The sequence below is a fragment of the Molothrus ater genome, chromosome 10 (genome assembly GCF_012460135.2).
Source record: "Molothrus ater isolate BHLD 08-10-18 breed brown headed cowbird chromosome 10, BPBGC_Mater_1.1, whole genome shotgun sequence".
Classification (NCBI taxonomy): Eukaryota; Metazoa; Chordata; class Aves; order Passeriformes; family Icteridae; genus Molothrus; species Molothrus ater.
In genome coordinates this window covers 25,415,096-25,431,560 of record NC_050487.2, presented here as the reverse complement: position 1 = coordinate 25,431,560, position 16,465 = coordinate 25,415,096, and the positions used below count along the sequence as shown (strand labels likewise).

The 16,465-nt window shown below is 50.9% G+C and overlaps 2 protein-coding genes across 3 annotated transcripts; both read right to left on the bottom strand.

The window, feature by feature from the left end:
* Nucleotides 1-7,670: 7,670 nt before the first annotated feature.
* Nucleotides 7,671-9,930, bottom strand: LOC118690206 (P2Y purinoceptor 13-like). Its single transcript, XM_036388967.1, has 2 exons — nt 9,438-9,930; nt 7,671-8,827 (listed from the first exon to the last, which is right to left on the bottom strand). Exons 1-2 carry the CDS (start codon nt 9,485-9,487, stop codon nt 7,783-7,785), a joined length of 1,095 nt encoding a protein of 364 aa, XP_036244860.1. The 5' UTR covers nt 9,488-9,930; the 3' UTR covers nt 7,671-7,782.
* Nucleotides 9,931-11,358: 1,428 nt separating this feature from the next.
* LOC118690385 (P2Y purinoceptor 12-like) lies at nt 11,359-16,198 on the bottom strand. Of its 2 annotated transcripts, XM_036389231.2 has the most exons (3): nt 15,590-16,198; nt 13,593-13,675; nt 11,359-13,082 (listed from the first exon to the last, which is right to left on the bottom strand). In XM_036389231.2, exon 3 carries the CDS (start codon nt 13,063-13,065, stop codon nt 12,058-12,060), a length of 1,008 nt encoding a protein of 335 aa, XP_036245124.1. In that variant the 5' UTR covers nt 13,066-13,082; nt 13,593-13,675; nt 15,590-16,198; the 3' UTR covers nt 11,359-12,057. The 2 variants fall into 2 exon arrangements, with proteins under 2 accessions (XP_036245124.1, XP_036245123.1); XM_036389230.2 differs by lacking the exon at nt 13,593-13,675.
* Nucleotides 16,199-16,465: the final 267 nt, after the last annotated feature.

The window sequence follows — 16,465 nt, the reverse complement described above, 5'->3', positions numbered from 1 at the left end:
GAGCCTGGCACGGGGCTCCGCGCTCCCTCCCTGCCCCGGGGCTGGGACACGGGGCTGAGCCGGGAGAGCCCCGAGCAGCCGGCCCGGAGGCGGAGGGCTGCGGCTGGTGCTGCTCAAACGCGCTGGTTTTCCCTCCCAGCCCAGCGCAAACCCGCGGGGGATGCCCGCGCCCCCTCCAGGCGCTCTCCCCATGCCCCTGCCCGGTCCCTCTGTCGGGGCTGTCCCCGGGGCTGCCGTCCCTCCTCCCCACGGGATGGGGAGGCAGGAGAGGCTCTCCCGGAGCCTCGGGGCTGCTGGCCCACCCGAAGGAGAGCAGGGGAAGCTTCTCCCAACCCGAAAAGTGCCGGTGGCTTCCGTGCTCAGGGCCAGTGCCTGCGAGTGAATCAGCGACGTCAGCCAAAGGCTCCCCGGCTTTCCTGGTTTCCCTTTCTAAAGAGGGTTGCAGAATTCTTTATAAAGATGGAAAGAAGCGTGAAGTGCTGCCAGTTTCCAGATGGAGCACGCAGGAGTGGCTGCAGGCCCCAGAGTGCACAAACAAGTGATTTTTAACAAACTCTTGAATCGTGCTGCCGCTCCCAGTGCCCCGTCACCAAGAACGACCTTCCCAATAGGAGATCGCCCTAAAAGACAGAGGTTTTTGCAAGCACCTCAGATATTTCCCAAGCTGTAAGACTCATCAGATCTCGTCTGCTCATTCAGAGCTATGTGGTTTTTCCAGTGAACCTGACAAGTTTTAACATGACTTGAATGAAGTACGAAGGAAGAAAACATTTATTCTCTTCATATAGTGAAGAGAGCTCAAGTTTGCTTTCCTGTACTGAAAGAGGTGAAAGGGAATATAGTACAAACACTTTTAAAGCAAATTCAGGTACTGTAGTTACTGAATCTTACTTTATATGAGTTAAGTTCTGTCAAGAAGCGAGTTACTGAAACAATGGACCCACCTGCACTTTGAGTCGTATCTGAGAAGGAAGGATTAGTAGAAACTGAACTTTTTTGCCACCAAGAATACCATGTATGAGTGAACAAAAGGTTGGTAAAGGAATGCTATTATGAGAACTTTTCATGCTTTGAATTGATCCAACATTCAGTTTATGGTTCCAAGTGTGTCTTTCAGCAACTATATCTGAATTCCTGTTTTTCCAGCCGAGGGTGAGAAAGTGCTAGCAGATTCACTGAACAACTTATCGAATGCTTTTCGGATGATCAGAGCTCACTTACCTGTCAGCATCGTCGCCTTCCGCTCTCGGAGCTGCATCCCCAGAGTGCCTCAGACTCCTGCAGAACGCATCCCGGAGCTACACTGGGCAGGAGAGTAATTCCTGGGACAGGGCAGCCGAACCAACCATGGCTGCCAGGAGGATTTTTGGGCTTCCGATGGCTTTTTTTTTGGTGATACCTGATCAGAGAGTCAAAATTCCCCTGGCCAGGAGCAACTGGAGCAACTGGCTCTCTCATTCCTGGGAATGACTCACATGCCAGGGTAGGTGAGCGCTCCGCTCACTTCCTGGCTCCGGCGCAGCCCGGGACGCAGACAGTGATTCACCTGGGAGGTGGGAGCGTGCTGGGGAAGGCTGCAGAGCCTGCAGGCTGCTCCCGCTGCCCTGCCTCTGCCTCCCGGGGCATGCCGTGCCTCTGGATTCAATGTCAGCCTGAAAAATCTGGCGCTGGACAGGTGAAAATATCTACTAATCAAGCTTATCTTGTCAATTATTAATTTGATTATATTTTTATTGCCTTTAGTGTTGTGCTTTGAACAGATCCTTCATTCTAAATAACGTGCAGGATGAAAGTGGAGCTCCAGGTCTGTCACTCAGCGCTGCAGCTAAAATGCCCTGAGTGTCTGTTTCCTGCCATGGTGCTCCTTGGGCCTGACCGAGCCCACTGCCTCCCACAGCCCTGCCCTCAGTGGTCCTGCCTGTACATATGTTTACAGTCAGGCTATTTAGTGCCTCTAGAGCACTGAAATAATCATGGGGTAAAATTGGGACATATTATACTGGGACTGTTCTATTGGGACAAAGTTCTGCTTCGTGTCAGTGGAGGACGAAGTGGGTCATTTTTCATATCTGCTGCCTTCTTTAAAAGAAAGCAAATTCCCATCTCTCTCATTAAAAATTCGTGAGAAAAGAAAGAATAATCCCCAGTGCTCTGAGAGCAGTGGCTGCCAAGGCCATTTTCTGTCTGTTCTGCCTGGACTTTTCCATAGACATGTTCAATTTTTTTCTCAAATACCTGAGGGGCTGAGCCCCTATTGCCCCTCTGCACAGGAACCTGCGAGGGGCTGAGCCAGAGCAGGACCCACCTGCTGCCCCCGCAGAGCTGAGCAGCTTCTGCTGGGGACCCTGTGCTGAATCCCACATTGCTGCTTGTGGGCAGACTCCAGAATTTCCTCTTGCCCCCCGGGACCTGTCCCTCGGATCAGGCACAGTCCCTGATCACACAGACTGCTGGCACAGCTCGCCTTTGAAGCCCAGCTTTTGCAAGGCAAAGCAGACCCATGCAGATGAGGCTGCAGGAGCACGGGCTCGCTCTGCTGTGTTTTCAGCTCTGTTATTGCAGGCTGCCAAGCTCATCCCAGGAGCTGCACACCCTGCCAGCAGGGATGGTCCTGCTGCAGGCACACGGCACCCCTGAGCATGGAGGAGCTTTTCCCTGCAGCGAGGGAGAGGAGACCTGATGAAGCCTTTGCCTTGCTCGTGACTGGGCAGGACAGTGTGTGCTCCCCTTTGCCTTCCTTCAGCTGTCCCTTGTGCTCTGGGCTGTGGCAGCTGCCTGCTGGAGTGGGGGAACAAAGCTCAGAGGGTCCGGAGGGGTTTGTACCCTCCTGGAACAGTCCCCTGCACGAGGCACTGAGCTCCAGAGCCAGGGCTGTGTGGAGCACAGCTCCTGCATCCCTGCCTGGGGGCACAGCTGGGCTCAGGGGGCACAGCTGGGCTCGGGGGGGGCACAGCTGGGCTCGGGGGGGGGCACAGCTGGGCTCAGGGGGCACAGCTGGGCTCGGGGGGGGCACAGCTGGGCTCGGGGGGCACAGCTGGGCTTGGGGGGGGCACAGCTGGGCTCAGGGGGGGCACAGCTGGGCTCGGGGGGGGCACAGCGGGGCTTGGGGGGGGCACAGCTGGGCTCAGGGGGCACAGCTGGGCTCGGGGGGCACAGCTGGGCTCAGGGGGGCACAGCTGGGCTCAGGGAATGCAGCCACTCCTGCGCTCCAGCATGGCCCAACAACATGTGCTGCCTACATTTGTGCTGCTGCTTTTCAGCACTGCCAGTGCTGGTGGTCTCCCAGGCTGGGGTCTAAGAACCAGGGCAGCAGGATGTGCCATGGGGAAAGAGAGAAGAAATTGAAAGTGAAAACTGAAATGCTTAAAAAATGTGATTTTATTGCTTACAGAGCCCCAAGTGTTCAGGGGTTGGCACTTTGGGAGTAGAGTTTATACACCAAAACTGGTGTTTTAGTAACGCTCAAATAATAAATAAAATCTGCACCAGGATGGGGTTTAGTTTTAGTTTTTGAATATGGTGCAAAGGCACATTAACTTTTCTTAAAAACCTCTGTATTTTGGTGCGCCAGAAGGACATGATGGGCTGGAAGCTGGTGCCCTGGCACCCCGGGCAGGCTGGATGCAGACGTGCTGCTGGCTGGTGCCAGGCTGAGCAGGTCAGGACGAGCTGACACACGAAACGCTGGAACTGGGGAGCTTGCCCTCAAAACAGCACAGGAGAAGTGCAAGGTCTGATGTAAAGAACAGCTGAAGGTAACCTGTAACTTAACTATTGTTCACATTATTTACAGGCTGGATGTCCCTTTTTGTGTTTTGATGATTAGAGAGTAACTCTCAGATTTCATAAGAGCCCGAACAACGTTATTACAACAATTACTGTGTTGCTTCATTTTAAAATGTCTTCACTGCCATATTTAGCAATGTGAACTGCAAGGTTATGTTGAAGCAGATTCATCACCTGGGTAATGCACAGGACTGGCTGTTTCTGCTTTTTAAGCAGAAAAGTGTGAGCAAGATCAGAGCTTGCAACACGGGGAGGATTCTGCAGTGTTAGCGCTGAGATGTGGAGGTGCTGTTGTCAGGGGAAGAGTCCTGGAAGAGCTGCCATTTCCCCTTTCCTGGTGTGGATTACTCCAGTCACTGTGTGATGCCTGTCACTCACAGGGAAGGAAGGAGGAAAGTATCTAATTAAGAACTGACATTAAAAGCTTAGTTCCTTTCCCCTCGAGTTCCTCACCGTGTGCTGATAGGGAGCCTGGAGCTCCAGGCCTTGTCTGGCTGATGCTGTCTGTAGGCCCAGGTCTGTCCTGGTGCCCGCAGTCCTGCCCTGTGCCCTGCTGGCTCTGTGCATGTGCCATCATGTGGGTCAGACCTTGGCTGCTTGACTTGTCTGCCCAGCTCTGGTTCAGGATGCAAATCATTGGTTTGCATTTCTAATTAATTGAAGCACTGCTGCGTGTTGTGAGAGTTTTCGGAGTTCTCAGAGCTGGGGAGCCTGGATGGAGGGATGTGTGTAGCTGTGCCAAGGGTCAGGATGTCTCTGCAGAGCAGTTTGTCTCTGGGCACCCAGGAATTGCCATGCTGTCCCTCTGAGGAGAAGCAGGAGGCTGCACGTGAGGGTATAAAATATTTCCTTTATCTGAAACACGAGGAAAATAAAAAATTTGTATAAGCCTGTATGTACACAAATGAGTGATTTCCTATTAAACTCACCTGCTGAGTGCCCTGTAGTTCCCTTTCCAGGAACCCAATGACCTGCAGAGATGTTTAGGACAACTGTCAGTACTTTGTGTGTGGAGCTGGCCCATGGGAGCCTGGGCCAAGGGTCATTTCTGCAAAAGGGTTCAGAGCCTCGTGGCAGTTTTCAGTTTCTAGGTTGTCTGGAGTGAGGACAAGCCATGCAAGGAACATTTGTCTGTGGGAAGGGAGAGCTCTGCTGCTGCCTGTGGTGTGATGGGCTGGAGTGAGCACAGGTGGGATGGGATGGTGCTGGTGTTTGCTGTCCTGGCCAGCACAGGGGGAATGGAATGGTGCTGGTGTTTGCTGTCCTGTCCAGCACAGGGGGAATGGTGCTGGTGTTTGCTGTCCTGTCCAGCACAGGGGGAATGGTGCTGGTGTTTGCTGTCCTGTCCAGCACAGATGGAATGGTGTTTGCTGTCCTGTCCAGCACAGATGGAATGGTGCTGGTGTTTGCTGTCCTGTCCAGCACAGATGGAATGGTGCTGGTGTTTGCTGTCCTGTCCAGCACAGGGGGAATGGAATGGTGCTGGTGTTTGCTGTCCTGTCCAGCACAGGTGAGGGGGAATGGAATGGTGCTGGTGTTTGCTGTCCTGGCCAGCACAGATGGAATGGTGCTGGTGTTTGCTGTCCTGTCCAGCACAGATGGAATGGTGCTGGTGTTTGCTGTCCTGGCCAGCACAGATGGAATGGTGCTGGTGTTTGCTGTCCTGTCCAGCTGCTCTGTCAGGGAACAGTGAGGGGTTTGCTCAGGGCAGCACCAGCACATTCCAGGTGGGCTGGGACAGAAACCAGGTTTGGGAAAATGATGACTGCTGTATTGAGTATGCTGGTAAACTTTGCAGAATTCCACAAATCCCTGGGCAGCCCTGCAGGAATGTGGGGAGTCCATGGCAGCTGCTCTGGGCTTCCTGCCAGGGGAGAGCTGCTCTCCAAACACAGCTCTGTTTGATCACGTGCAAAGCAAAGGACTGCTTGGGGTGTTTGTTTGAGCCTTAAAAAACAGAGACCTAAACTTTGAGCCATTTTAACGGCTGTGATTTTTACTCCATCTGGAGGCAGCGATCTAAAACTTTGTAGAAAAGGTGTGCAAAATCCCAAGTGCTAGCATTCAGGGACTTTTTCCCTAAGTGCATCAAGCAGGTGTTCTGTCCTTGCAGTCACCTTCACTTCTTTGCCACAGAGTTTGGTAGCTTTGGCTCCCTTTTACCTACCTAAGAAGCAACAGCTGAAAAACAGATGATTAAGACTCCTCAGAAACCTTTGTCACACCCTTTATTTAAGGACCAACTCATCCCATTTTGTGGTTACACCCACCCTAACACGGGCTCTCAGCTGTGTGAGCTGCCAGTGTGTGTGCACAGCGTTGGATGAGCCTCGGTCACAAGCAGAAATCGCAAAGTAAAAGAAATTTCTGTTCTTCATCTTCTTAGTTTCTCAGTGCCACCGTGCTCTGCCAGTCCAGAGCTGGATGCAGTGAGTGCTGGAGTCCCTGGGGGCTCTGTGTGAGCTGTGCTTTGTGGAAGGCCACAGACCCTCCTCTGCCAATGTTTGGCTCAGGCCCCTTGGTTAATTGTCAGGCTGTGTCAGCAGCTTGGGAAGAACATTTCCAGCCTCCTGTGTGCTCCTCTAAGCAGGTACTGAAGGGCTGACTGCTTCAGCAGCTAAGAATTTATTATATTTACTTTTCCTAAAGGAGCAAAGTTAGTCCTGCTAACAGTGTATGTGTGTGGGGAGAGCCTTTAATGCAACAGCATTTAACGTAAGAGGTAGACAATGGCTGAGATAACACTGATTTATAGGCAGATTCAGAACCAATTGAAAGCTGATTGGAGATTAATTCAGTTTCCAGTTAGGAAGGGTGTTCCAGCTGCAGAAGGTGTGTAACACGCCTGGTGGAGGAGAGGAAGTGGGTAGAAGTTGCTAAATAAGACACACATCTCCCTGTGTGGCAGAGGCTGGGGAACCCCAGAGGCAGAGATAATTAATGCACAGGAACCTAGAGCAGCTTTGAGAAAATCAAGCGGTATGGAGCAACCTGCTGCGTTGGATTAGGCTGCTGTAAACAATGAATTTCTAAAAATAGCAGTCTGGTGGTGATCAAAGTGTCTGGCACGTGTTAGAGAGTGTAAAGCTGGCAGGAGAGCTGGAGGAGAAGGGATGGTTTGGGGACACTGCAGTCTTGAAATGGTGACATAAATTCCAGAATCTGGGGTTAAAAAGTGTTTCTGTGCAGGCACAGTCCCTGTGGGATGGGCGGGGAGAGCCCTGTGGGTGGTTTGGTGAGCTGGGTGGAGGGGGATTCTCTGAATGGGGAGGCTCAGGCTCCTCTGGCTGGCACTGGGAAGGGTGAAGGTGCCACCAACGGGGACATCTCTGGGTGTTCCTTCCTGGTGAGGGTAGTGTGGGGCTGAGCCCCACATGGCTCAGGGTGGGGGATGCAGTCCTGGCTGCTCTGCTTGCCTGGACAAGGAGCATGTCCTGGGAAATTGGGGTGCTGAGCTGGGGTGCTGAGCTGCCAGCACTGCCCTCCACCAGGTGATGCTGCTGGTTGCAGAGAGGAAGGGTGGTGAAGCAGCGTGGGTGGTAGGAAAGTGATTACATGTGAGAGGCGAGGAGGGCTGGGAAGGGACCGAGTCCTTCCCTCTGCTCCTCCCCTTGCCTACTGTTGATGTGCAGCCAAGCTGACATTCAGGGTAGGAATTACTGACATACACAGTCACCAGCTCTGGGGTTCACTCCCAAATAAAGCTGGATTGCCCTTCAGAGCAGCCAGAGTCAGTCAGCTGCTCGGGTGTTAGCAAGTGAGTTGGTTTAGTTTAAAGCAGAGAGAATTACCCTGTGGATTGTCTTAGGCAGTTTGAGCAAGACCCTTTTGGCCATTAAGGCTATGCAGTGACTGTACTTAGAAAATCCATTTTGCTGCATTTATTGAGTGTTAATATTACTTGGCGAACACCCTTTTGTGTTCTTCAGCAGAAGTAAACCAAACTATTTTTCAAGTTCTCTATGAAAATGCAGAGCAGAGTGTGCAGCTGCAGAATCAAGACTCAGTAGGAGATACTCGTGTGTCCAGCTCTGTTTTTGGGTTTGCCTGGGCTGTTCTCTGCAGAGCCCTTACCCTCCTGTAGAAGACCTTCTCCAGGAAGGGCTTGCACAGGAGCAGGTAGATCAGGGGGTCCATGCAGACGTTGGTGGCTGCCAGCCACAGGGTGCTCTCCTTGGCCACGAAGAGCTGGTTCTGCAGCTGGCAGTCCATGTGGGCACTCGTTTGGCTCATGGTGTAGGGCACCCTGCTGAAGTGGAAGGGGGCAAAGCACAGGAAGAACACGGTAAAAATGATGAATACTTTCCCCTTGATCCGTTTTTCGCTTCTGTTGCCTTTCTTCTGTGTTTTTACGTAAGACTCATACACCTTTTTGGCAATGACTGTATAAAATAGCAGCATGAGGATGAGGACAGTCCAGAAGATGAACTGACAGACGTAGTTGACAGCCTCGTGCCATTTGAGTCCGAGGTAGCTCTTCAAGGAGGCGCACTTCCTCACGGACTGGGGCGTCGCTGCCTTGTTGGACAGGACCATGTTGGGCAGGGAGAGAACGAGGAAGAAGAGCCAGACCAGAGTCGCCAGGATCTTTGCTGAGGTCAGATTCTGCACCCAGAACTTCCCAAAAGGTCTCACAATCTTGAGAAATCTGTCGAAAGCAATGAGCCCCAGCAGCACGATGCTGATGTACATGGTGTCATAGAATATCACGGCTGAGAAGCGGCAGACAAAGGCCTTGAGCTGCCACGGCGCCAGGCCAGAGTCTGTCAGGATCTTCAGAGGAAGCATCAGCGTCATGATGAAATCAGAAACTACGATATTTTTCAAGTAGACAATGAAGGTTGATGTGCTTGGAATGTGGAAGAAAGCCCAGCAGGCCAGGCTGTTCAGCAGGAGTCCCAGGAGGAAGATGAGGGTGTAGAGCACCGGGAAGAGCAGGTGGGTGACGGTGGTGTCACGCTGGCACTGTGCAGAGGAGGGTGCTCCACTGGTGTTACCCACAGAGCTCGTGTTTGCAGAGCCTCCCATCGTTGGAAACAGACTTGGGGGAAAAGGAGGGAGAGAACACAAAACACACCCTTCTGTATGTAGTATTACATGTTCCTTGCAGTGACAGCAGGTTTGCATGAATAAACACCAAACCCACGTGTGTGTTAAACAGCCCAAGCAATTTCTCTTCTGATTCATGGAAAATCCAAATCTTTGCTGAAATTTAAATTGTTTGCAAGCTAGCAACCACTGAAGAGTTAAAAGGGTTCACAATTACTTTGGAGGCCTAGGGTAATGTCATAACAGGATATAAGAGCACGGTTGGCCTTTCCATGGAAATAGAAATATTTTAGTGTTGAATAGAAATGTTAGAGATATTCTATATCTCTAACATTCAACACTAAATAGAAATTCAACACTAAAATAGAAATATTTTGGTGTTGAATATAGTATAGAAATAGAAATGTTAGAGCTGTGGCCCAAAAGCCAGCCACTCCTGGGTAAGTGACTTCTGGTGATTCTTTCCAAGCACCCACTCTTTCCCTTCTCAGCACGGCTTTAGATAGCATTTCCAAGGTCAGCTGCATACAGGTGGCTCCCAGCCCTGGGCACCAGCTGCCCAACCACCCCATCACACCCGAACACTCCGACCCTGTGAGTACCTGGGCAAACCTGCAGCGGCTGTCACAGAGCCCTCTGTGGCTGTCCCCATCTCATCCGCTGCTCCTCTGCCAGCAGAAGCCTCGAGCAAAGTGTTAGAAGTGGGGAAATGTGTAGAAAGATGAGACGTTTTTCTGCTGGTGTGTGGCTTCCTTCCTCATTTTCAGTGTCGCCTGAGTTGGTCACATTGCTATTGCTTCTGTCTCTTCCCTTTGCTCTGTGTGAGAAAGCACAGCATCTGCTCCTGAACTGGGAAAGGAAACCTGAGCCTGCCCCTCAGGACAGACACATTTCTGGGCTTGTGTGTGCATGGGACCTGCTGCACCTGGACTGGTAGGAAGAACAAACACAGAGTGTTTCCTGACAGCACTCCAGGATAACCCTCAAAGTAGCTCCTGGTTGTTGTTTGTGTGTGAATTCCATGTTCTGGATGGCACCAGTCATTGCCAAAGCATTACAAGAGTCTGCTCAGAGCCCCCAGACAGTGGTGCCCGGGGCTGCCCCTCCCCTGCCCCTGGTGTCCCTGGCACAGGGCCTGGGCTGGGCTCTGCCTCTCCAGAGAGGATTCCTGGGGTAGGCAGGGGATGCACCTTGTGCTGCCTACAGCCCCTTTCTGCCCTGGCAGGTCCTGCTGCGTGGAGAGCTGTGGATTGCTGATGGGTTTGCTGGGTGTAGGCTGGAGCTGGGTGCGTTTCTCTGAGAGCAGAGCTGCTTGTGTGAGTTTATTGCTGCCTGTGGTGGGACAGCTCTGGCCCGGGGCTCGCTGCCCGGTGGGCAGTGCTGCTGCTCAGGCCATTTCCTGGGGCAGCTGTGGATTGCTCCAGAGGTGCTCGGGCAGCTGTGCCAGGGAGTTTGTGCATCAGTACCTGGGACATTTTGGCTAATGTAGGTGCTGGTGTCAGTGTTAAATGGCTGCTGGGAGCAGGCAGCCCTGAGGATGGCTGGGCTTCAGTCACGCTCAGCACTGTCACCAGTGGGGTGTGTCCCTGGCTGTCCCTGCCTTCTGGTCCCCACTGGTGACCACACAAGGGTGTCACAGTCCATGCAATGCCCCAGGAGTACTGTCCAAGGCAGTGCCTTCTGTGTTTTGAGCTCTTGCTGCTGTTCCCAGGTGTCAGAGGCAGCAGGTACCTGTGCACACCCTGCCCGTGGTGGCTCTGGGGGACAGGTGTGTCTGTGGTGCCTGTCTGGACAGCTCACCTGGCCAGGGAAAGCAGCTCCTGCCTAATTGCCACTCCACGTGTAGGTGCCAAATGTGTGCAGAATGAGTTCTGGGTGGGACTGGGGCATGTGGCACTGCCCTCCCTGGGCATTAATGGGGACTGACCTGGCCTAGGGCCTGTGGGCTGCTGGGGGAGCACGCTCTGGGGTGGCTGGATGCTGTTCCAGGGAAATCCTGGTGCTCTGTGGTGGAGCCCAGTCACTGCCTGTCTCAGCTGGAGCAGGGCACAGTTTGAGGCAGGGTGGGTTCATCCCAGTGGGCTGTCAGAGATGCACAGACCCCACGGCCGAGGGTCTGTGAGCAACAAGTGAAATTGGGTTGCAGAAGTGCCCTGGCAGGCAGGGACACGTCCCAGGAAGGATGGACAGGTGATGGCTTTGGCAGGCTCAGCTCTTGTGTGCTGGGGGCACACACTGCTCAGCTGGAGCTGTTGGCAGTGGTGATAAATGAACCACAACTTATTCCAATAGCCCACAATCTATTTCATGTGTAATTGCTGTGATACCTCAAAATGTCATGTACTTGAAAATACTTCCCTGGTTTGTTTCAAGTTTTCCAAGTGCAAAAGGGAAGTGGTTGAATATTTTGTATAGTGGAAAAAGCTGCCCTTAATCATCAGTAAAGAAGTTAGCATGAGCCTGTTTTTCCCCAGGGTCTCAGTAAGATTTAAATCGAGGGTTTGTATGTTTTCTAATATAATGTTCTCTGTGAAAACATACAGTTTTGTTTATTTAAGTAGTAAGGGGAAGGATTTGGGGATTTAATTAATATCAAGATAAGCCTGATTAAGAAATAATTTCCTCTGAAATACAGCTATTAATTATTGGTCAATGGATTAGGAACTGCAAGCATAGAATGAGATTAGAAAAGTGTTATTCTGTTACCAAAAATCTGCCCAAATGGCTCTCTCTATGTTTCTGTTTGTCCGCCAGTTGCATACAAGGTGACAACTCCCTGTATCAAAAAATGACATCTACTATGCATTTTATCTGCATTTCTCAGGTCTTGTGTTGTCATGAACTTTACTCTGGCCCAAATTTAGCTATTTCTGCAACATCTTTACAGTTCATGGTATCATCTGTAGCAGTTCATGATTCTGTTTTAAGTTTTTCCCCACAGTTCCACCTTTCAGTTCTGACTTCTTCCCATCATTTCTGACAGCCATCAGTGGAGGCTGGGGAGCTCTGGTTTTGGAAGGGTGGAGGTTGGGGGGACTCCTCTGGTATTTATTTAAGCTTTTTCTTTTCACAGGCAGTGGTGGTGGTTCCAGGGTGCTCGTGCTTCATCTGCAGGGCTGTTTCTGAAGAAGTCAGTGAAGTTCTGGGTGCTCCTCGTGGCTCTGTGCTCCTGCCACCCTCAGTGAAGGTGTGTGGCCAGGAAGGCGAGAGGAGCCCTGGGATCTAGAGTGGGGTCTCGTCAGAGTCATCCCCCTTTGTCTGTGCCCCTGACCCTGCCCTGTGCTTGCACAGCATGTCCAGCAAGGATTTCCTGAAGGACTTGCACAGGAAAAAGTAAATGAAGGGATCCAGGCAGGCATTGAGGGACGTCAGCCACAGCGTGGTCTCCTTCAGGTAGAACAGAGCGTTCCGAGCGGAGCAGTCAAACACATCTCTCGTTTGGCTCAAGGTGTAGGGGATTCTGGTAAAGTGGAATGGCACAAAGCAAATAAAGAACACAGCAATTATTATGAAAACCTTGAGATTGACAGTCTTTTTAGATGCCTTCCCTGTGCATCGAGTCCTTTTGTAGGATTTGTACAGTTCCTTGCTGATCAGGATGTAACATACCACTATGACTGCTAAGTTAACCCAGAAGATGAGCTGACAAATGTAATTTACAATTTCATGCCAGACTAAGCCAAACTCCGATTTCAGGAGAGCACACTTCCTTACGTTCTTGGGTGTTTTCTTCTTATTATTTAAAATCATGTTGGGTAGCGAGAGAGCGAACATGGACAGCCAGATTGCTGTGGACAGGACCTTGGCAGCCAGGAGGCTCCGTGGAGTGGCGGTTCTGAAAGGTGAGGTGGCTTTCTGGTAGCGATCAATCGTTATCAGACCAAGGAACAGGATGCTGATGTACATGGTGAAGTAAAACACCACCTGGGTGACCTGGCACACAAACCCTCGCAGGACCCAGGACACCAGCTTGGCATCGCTGAGGATTTTAAATGGAAAAGTCAGGATCATGAGGAAGTCAGAAATCACAGTGTTCTTGAGGAAGATAATGAAATTGGATTTACTGGGTACTTTAAAGAAGACCCACATTGCCAGGCCGTTCATGGGGATCCCCACCAGGAACAGAAATGTGTAGAGTAAAGGGAAGATGACTTGGCTGATCCTGCTGTCGCTGGTGCAGTTGCTGTCATTCCTGGAGGAGCTGAACTGGGTTGTGGCTTTCATTTGCATTGTGGTATCTCTTCTCCCTGGAGAAACAAACAGAAAAAAAAAAGAAGAAAATGAGAGTTTTATCTGCTATGAGGCTTCAGCCTTTTCAGTCAGCTTTGAATTGTTGTGTTGTGAACAAGTGCACCCAGCTGGGCCAGGGCAGCTCTCAGGTGTGTGGTGATGCAGCTGGTTCTGTCTGTCTGGGCTCTGCCCATGGGAAACAGGCACCCGGGGAATTGATGTGCTCTCAGCTGATGCCCAAATCCTGACAAAGTTTTATTTTTTCCTAGAAAGTAGGAAAAAAAGGCTTTTGCTTTGAAGATGAAGCAGGCTGGTGTGCCAAGTCCCACGCTGTGGGAGCAAGCCCTGGCAGAGGTGGGCACGTGGTGCCCCAGGGCAGGCACCAGGAGGAGCTGGGTGCTCTGGGCACAGGCTGCTCTCAGCCAGGGGCCCTTGGCAGCCCCTGCAGCTCTCCACACGGGGCAGGGCAGGAGGGCTCCTGGGGAGCCCCTCGGAGCAGCTGAGCATCCCTGGCCTGAGGCCCAGACCTTGCTCTGGCTCCAAACTGCTTTCTTAGCCAGGGACAGCTGCAGATTCCAGATGATGCACTAGGAGCTTCTGCTTCTGTTTTCTGCAGAAAAGAGAGAGAAATGAAATTTTAAGAAATAATTAGCAGATTCCTTCCTGCCTTTGACTGACTCCCAGAGGCACTATTTGTAAAGGGAACAGGGATTTGTCAGATTGTGCAACTTTTCTGAGCACAGAGCTGCATTCCTATCTGCTCCTATTGGCCTTGTGAGTCCTTAGTGTTATTTCTGTACACAGCCTTGTTTCTTAAAACTCTTAAAGAACTTGAAAGAAGTAGTGATTTGTTACTTTGGAGAAGGTTATTATTGAAGGAAATATTTCTTCCTTCTGTGACTTGTAGAACAGTGCTTCAAGTTTTAAGCTGCATACAGTAAGTCAACATTATATGATATATACATGTAATTGAAAGAGTAACTATAAACAGTTACAATGAAATGAACTACACATATTTCAATTTCTTTGGGGTGTACAAGACACCACTTTAGGAGCTGCATCTTTTTTTCAATGGATTTGTATGTAGTAAGTGTCACAGTTTCTAAACATCTGTCTTCTGTTTACTGATCTGCTGCAGAGTATTGATCCAGGGCACAGTTTGAATAGGGGGATGTGCAGTCCCGGGGATGTGCGGTGCCCGGGGCTGTGCTCGAGGAGCCGGGGCTGAGCAGTCCCTGGAGGATGTGTGGTCCCTGCGGGATGTTCCGTGCGCGGGGGATGTTCGGTCCCCAGAGGCTGTTCGGTGCCGGGGCTGTGCTCGGGGTCCCGGGGCTGTGCTCGGGCAGCCGGGGATGTGCGGTCCCTGCGGGATGTGCGGTGCCGGGGCTCTGCGGTGCCCGGAGGATGTTCGGTGTCTGAGGCTGTGCGGTCCCGGGCTGTGCTCGGGGTCCCGGGGCTGTGCTCGGGGTCCCGGGGCTGTGCTCGGGGTCCCGGGGCTGAGCCCGCTCCCGTTCCCGCTCCCGCCGTGTCAGCCCCGGGGCTGCCCTGCCCAGCTCGGGACCGTCCCGGGGCAGCCCCGCGGCACCGGAGCCCCCTCGCCCCCCTGACCCCGCTGCCCCCGCGGGTTGGGGCGCCCGGCTCGGCTCTGGAGCGCCTCGGCTGCAGAACAGGCAGGGCTGGACGGCGAACCTGCCCAATCTCTGCTGCAGTGCTCTGTAAAGGCTGCCTTTGGTGCGGGGAGAGGCACAGACGGGGTTGAGTTTGTGAAGTTTTATGCTTGAATGTTCAGTTCCTTGATTTTTAAGTTAAAAAAGAATGAGATTCCCGTATGGCATATTTTTGGCTTTTACCTTTTAAAGGAGGAATGGAAACCCTTCAGATGCAAATCCACATCTTGTAATACTCACAAACTGCCCCAGTTTCCCCTCCTGGTTTGTGTCCCTAGTTTGGGTCTGCATAGTTCAGGTTTGTGGTTCCATTTCACAGGGAGCAGGAGAGTATTTCTCAGTAATAATATTTTAGTAGGTTTACAGACACCTGGCAGCAGTAGCATTTATTTAGAAACACCAGGAAAAGGAAATAGGAAATATAGAACTACACAAGTGTCTATGTTAATTTCTTCTGCTTACAAGCTAAAGTTCAGTAACACAACAAAAATAACAAATTTTGTTAAGGTTAATCTACAATAACAAGTCAAAACAGGGTCTAGTAATAATACAGGGTAATAAATAATTTGTTAAAGATATGATACACAGAACTTGTTTGGAAGCACTTTTTTTTTGTCAAGTGGAGTTAGAAATTCCTGAAAACTGTTAATAAATTTTATGTATACATTTTGAAACAGCTATATTTAAGGTAATAACATGACATTCTTGTTGGTCTCCTTTCCAAGCACCCAACCCCTGTATGTTCACAGAAACATTTTCAGCTCCTTTCTGGCCTGCTGTAAGCCCAGCTGTTTCTCTCAGTCTGTTTGAAGCAATAATAAATTACAATTCACAGATGCTCACGTTTAGAGACTCACCCTCTGTGGGTTGCTGTGGTCTGGTCTCCTCTGCAGAGTCTCTGAGTGTGTGTCAGTGAGGGAGGGGTGTGTTTGGTTTCGTGTGCCTGGAACAGTTACTTATCTTCTGAAAACTTCCTCTTTTAAAATAATTCTTTCACTTTTTTTAAAGATTCTATCTCCTGGCCACTCCTTCAGTGTTGCTTCTGGTGCAAGTGCTGTCCCAGAGTGGAACACTTGCTGGATTTCTGTCTTTGCTGTGGCACTGGCTGTCAGAGCAGAGGGTTGGCATCAGGCACTGTCCTTGTAATTAATTACCCTGCTAATGACCTCGTCCTCCTGCCCTTTGGTATCAGGATGTGGAGCAGCAGGCAGGGGCTGGCAGTGGCAGGGGGTCCCAGGGCTGCAGGAGATAGTTTAAGTTAACTTCAATTTATAGATTCTTTTCAGTAATGAGGAAGTCCTCCTAGTTGGGCTAATTAGTGAAATTTGTCCCTGTGATATAAAACCTTATGCTGGAGACAAACGCTCCTTGGAATATTTTGGGTGTGAAATTTGCATTCCTCACCAATACCTATATTTCTCCCTCAAGAAAACCACTTCACATATTGGTGTTCCTGGCCTGGGACAGTTCTTGCCCATTTGTCTAATCATAATTATCAAAATATGAGCTTTAAGTATCTTTTCTCTAGATACTGATTTCCAGACCCTGTCTGTTAAGTCACCTTATTACCAAAAGTAGCTGTTAATTTAGATAAATTTTCTCATTTCTCCTTAATGAATTCCCTCTGCCCCACTGCAGCTCACTGGGTCAGGACACCTGGAGGGGAGGCAGTGTTGGGAAGTGAGGTTCTGTGCCCTGTAGGGACACCTGATGTCCCAGGAAGATGCTGGGGA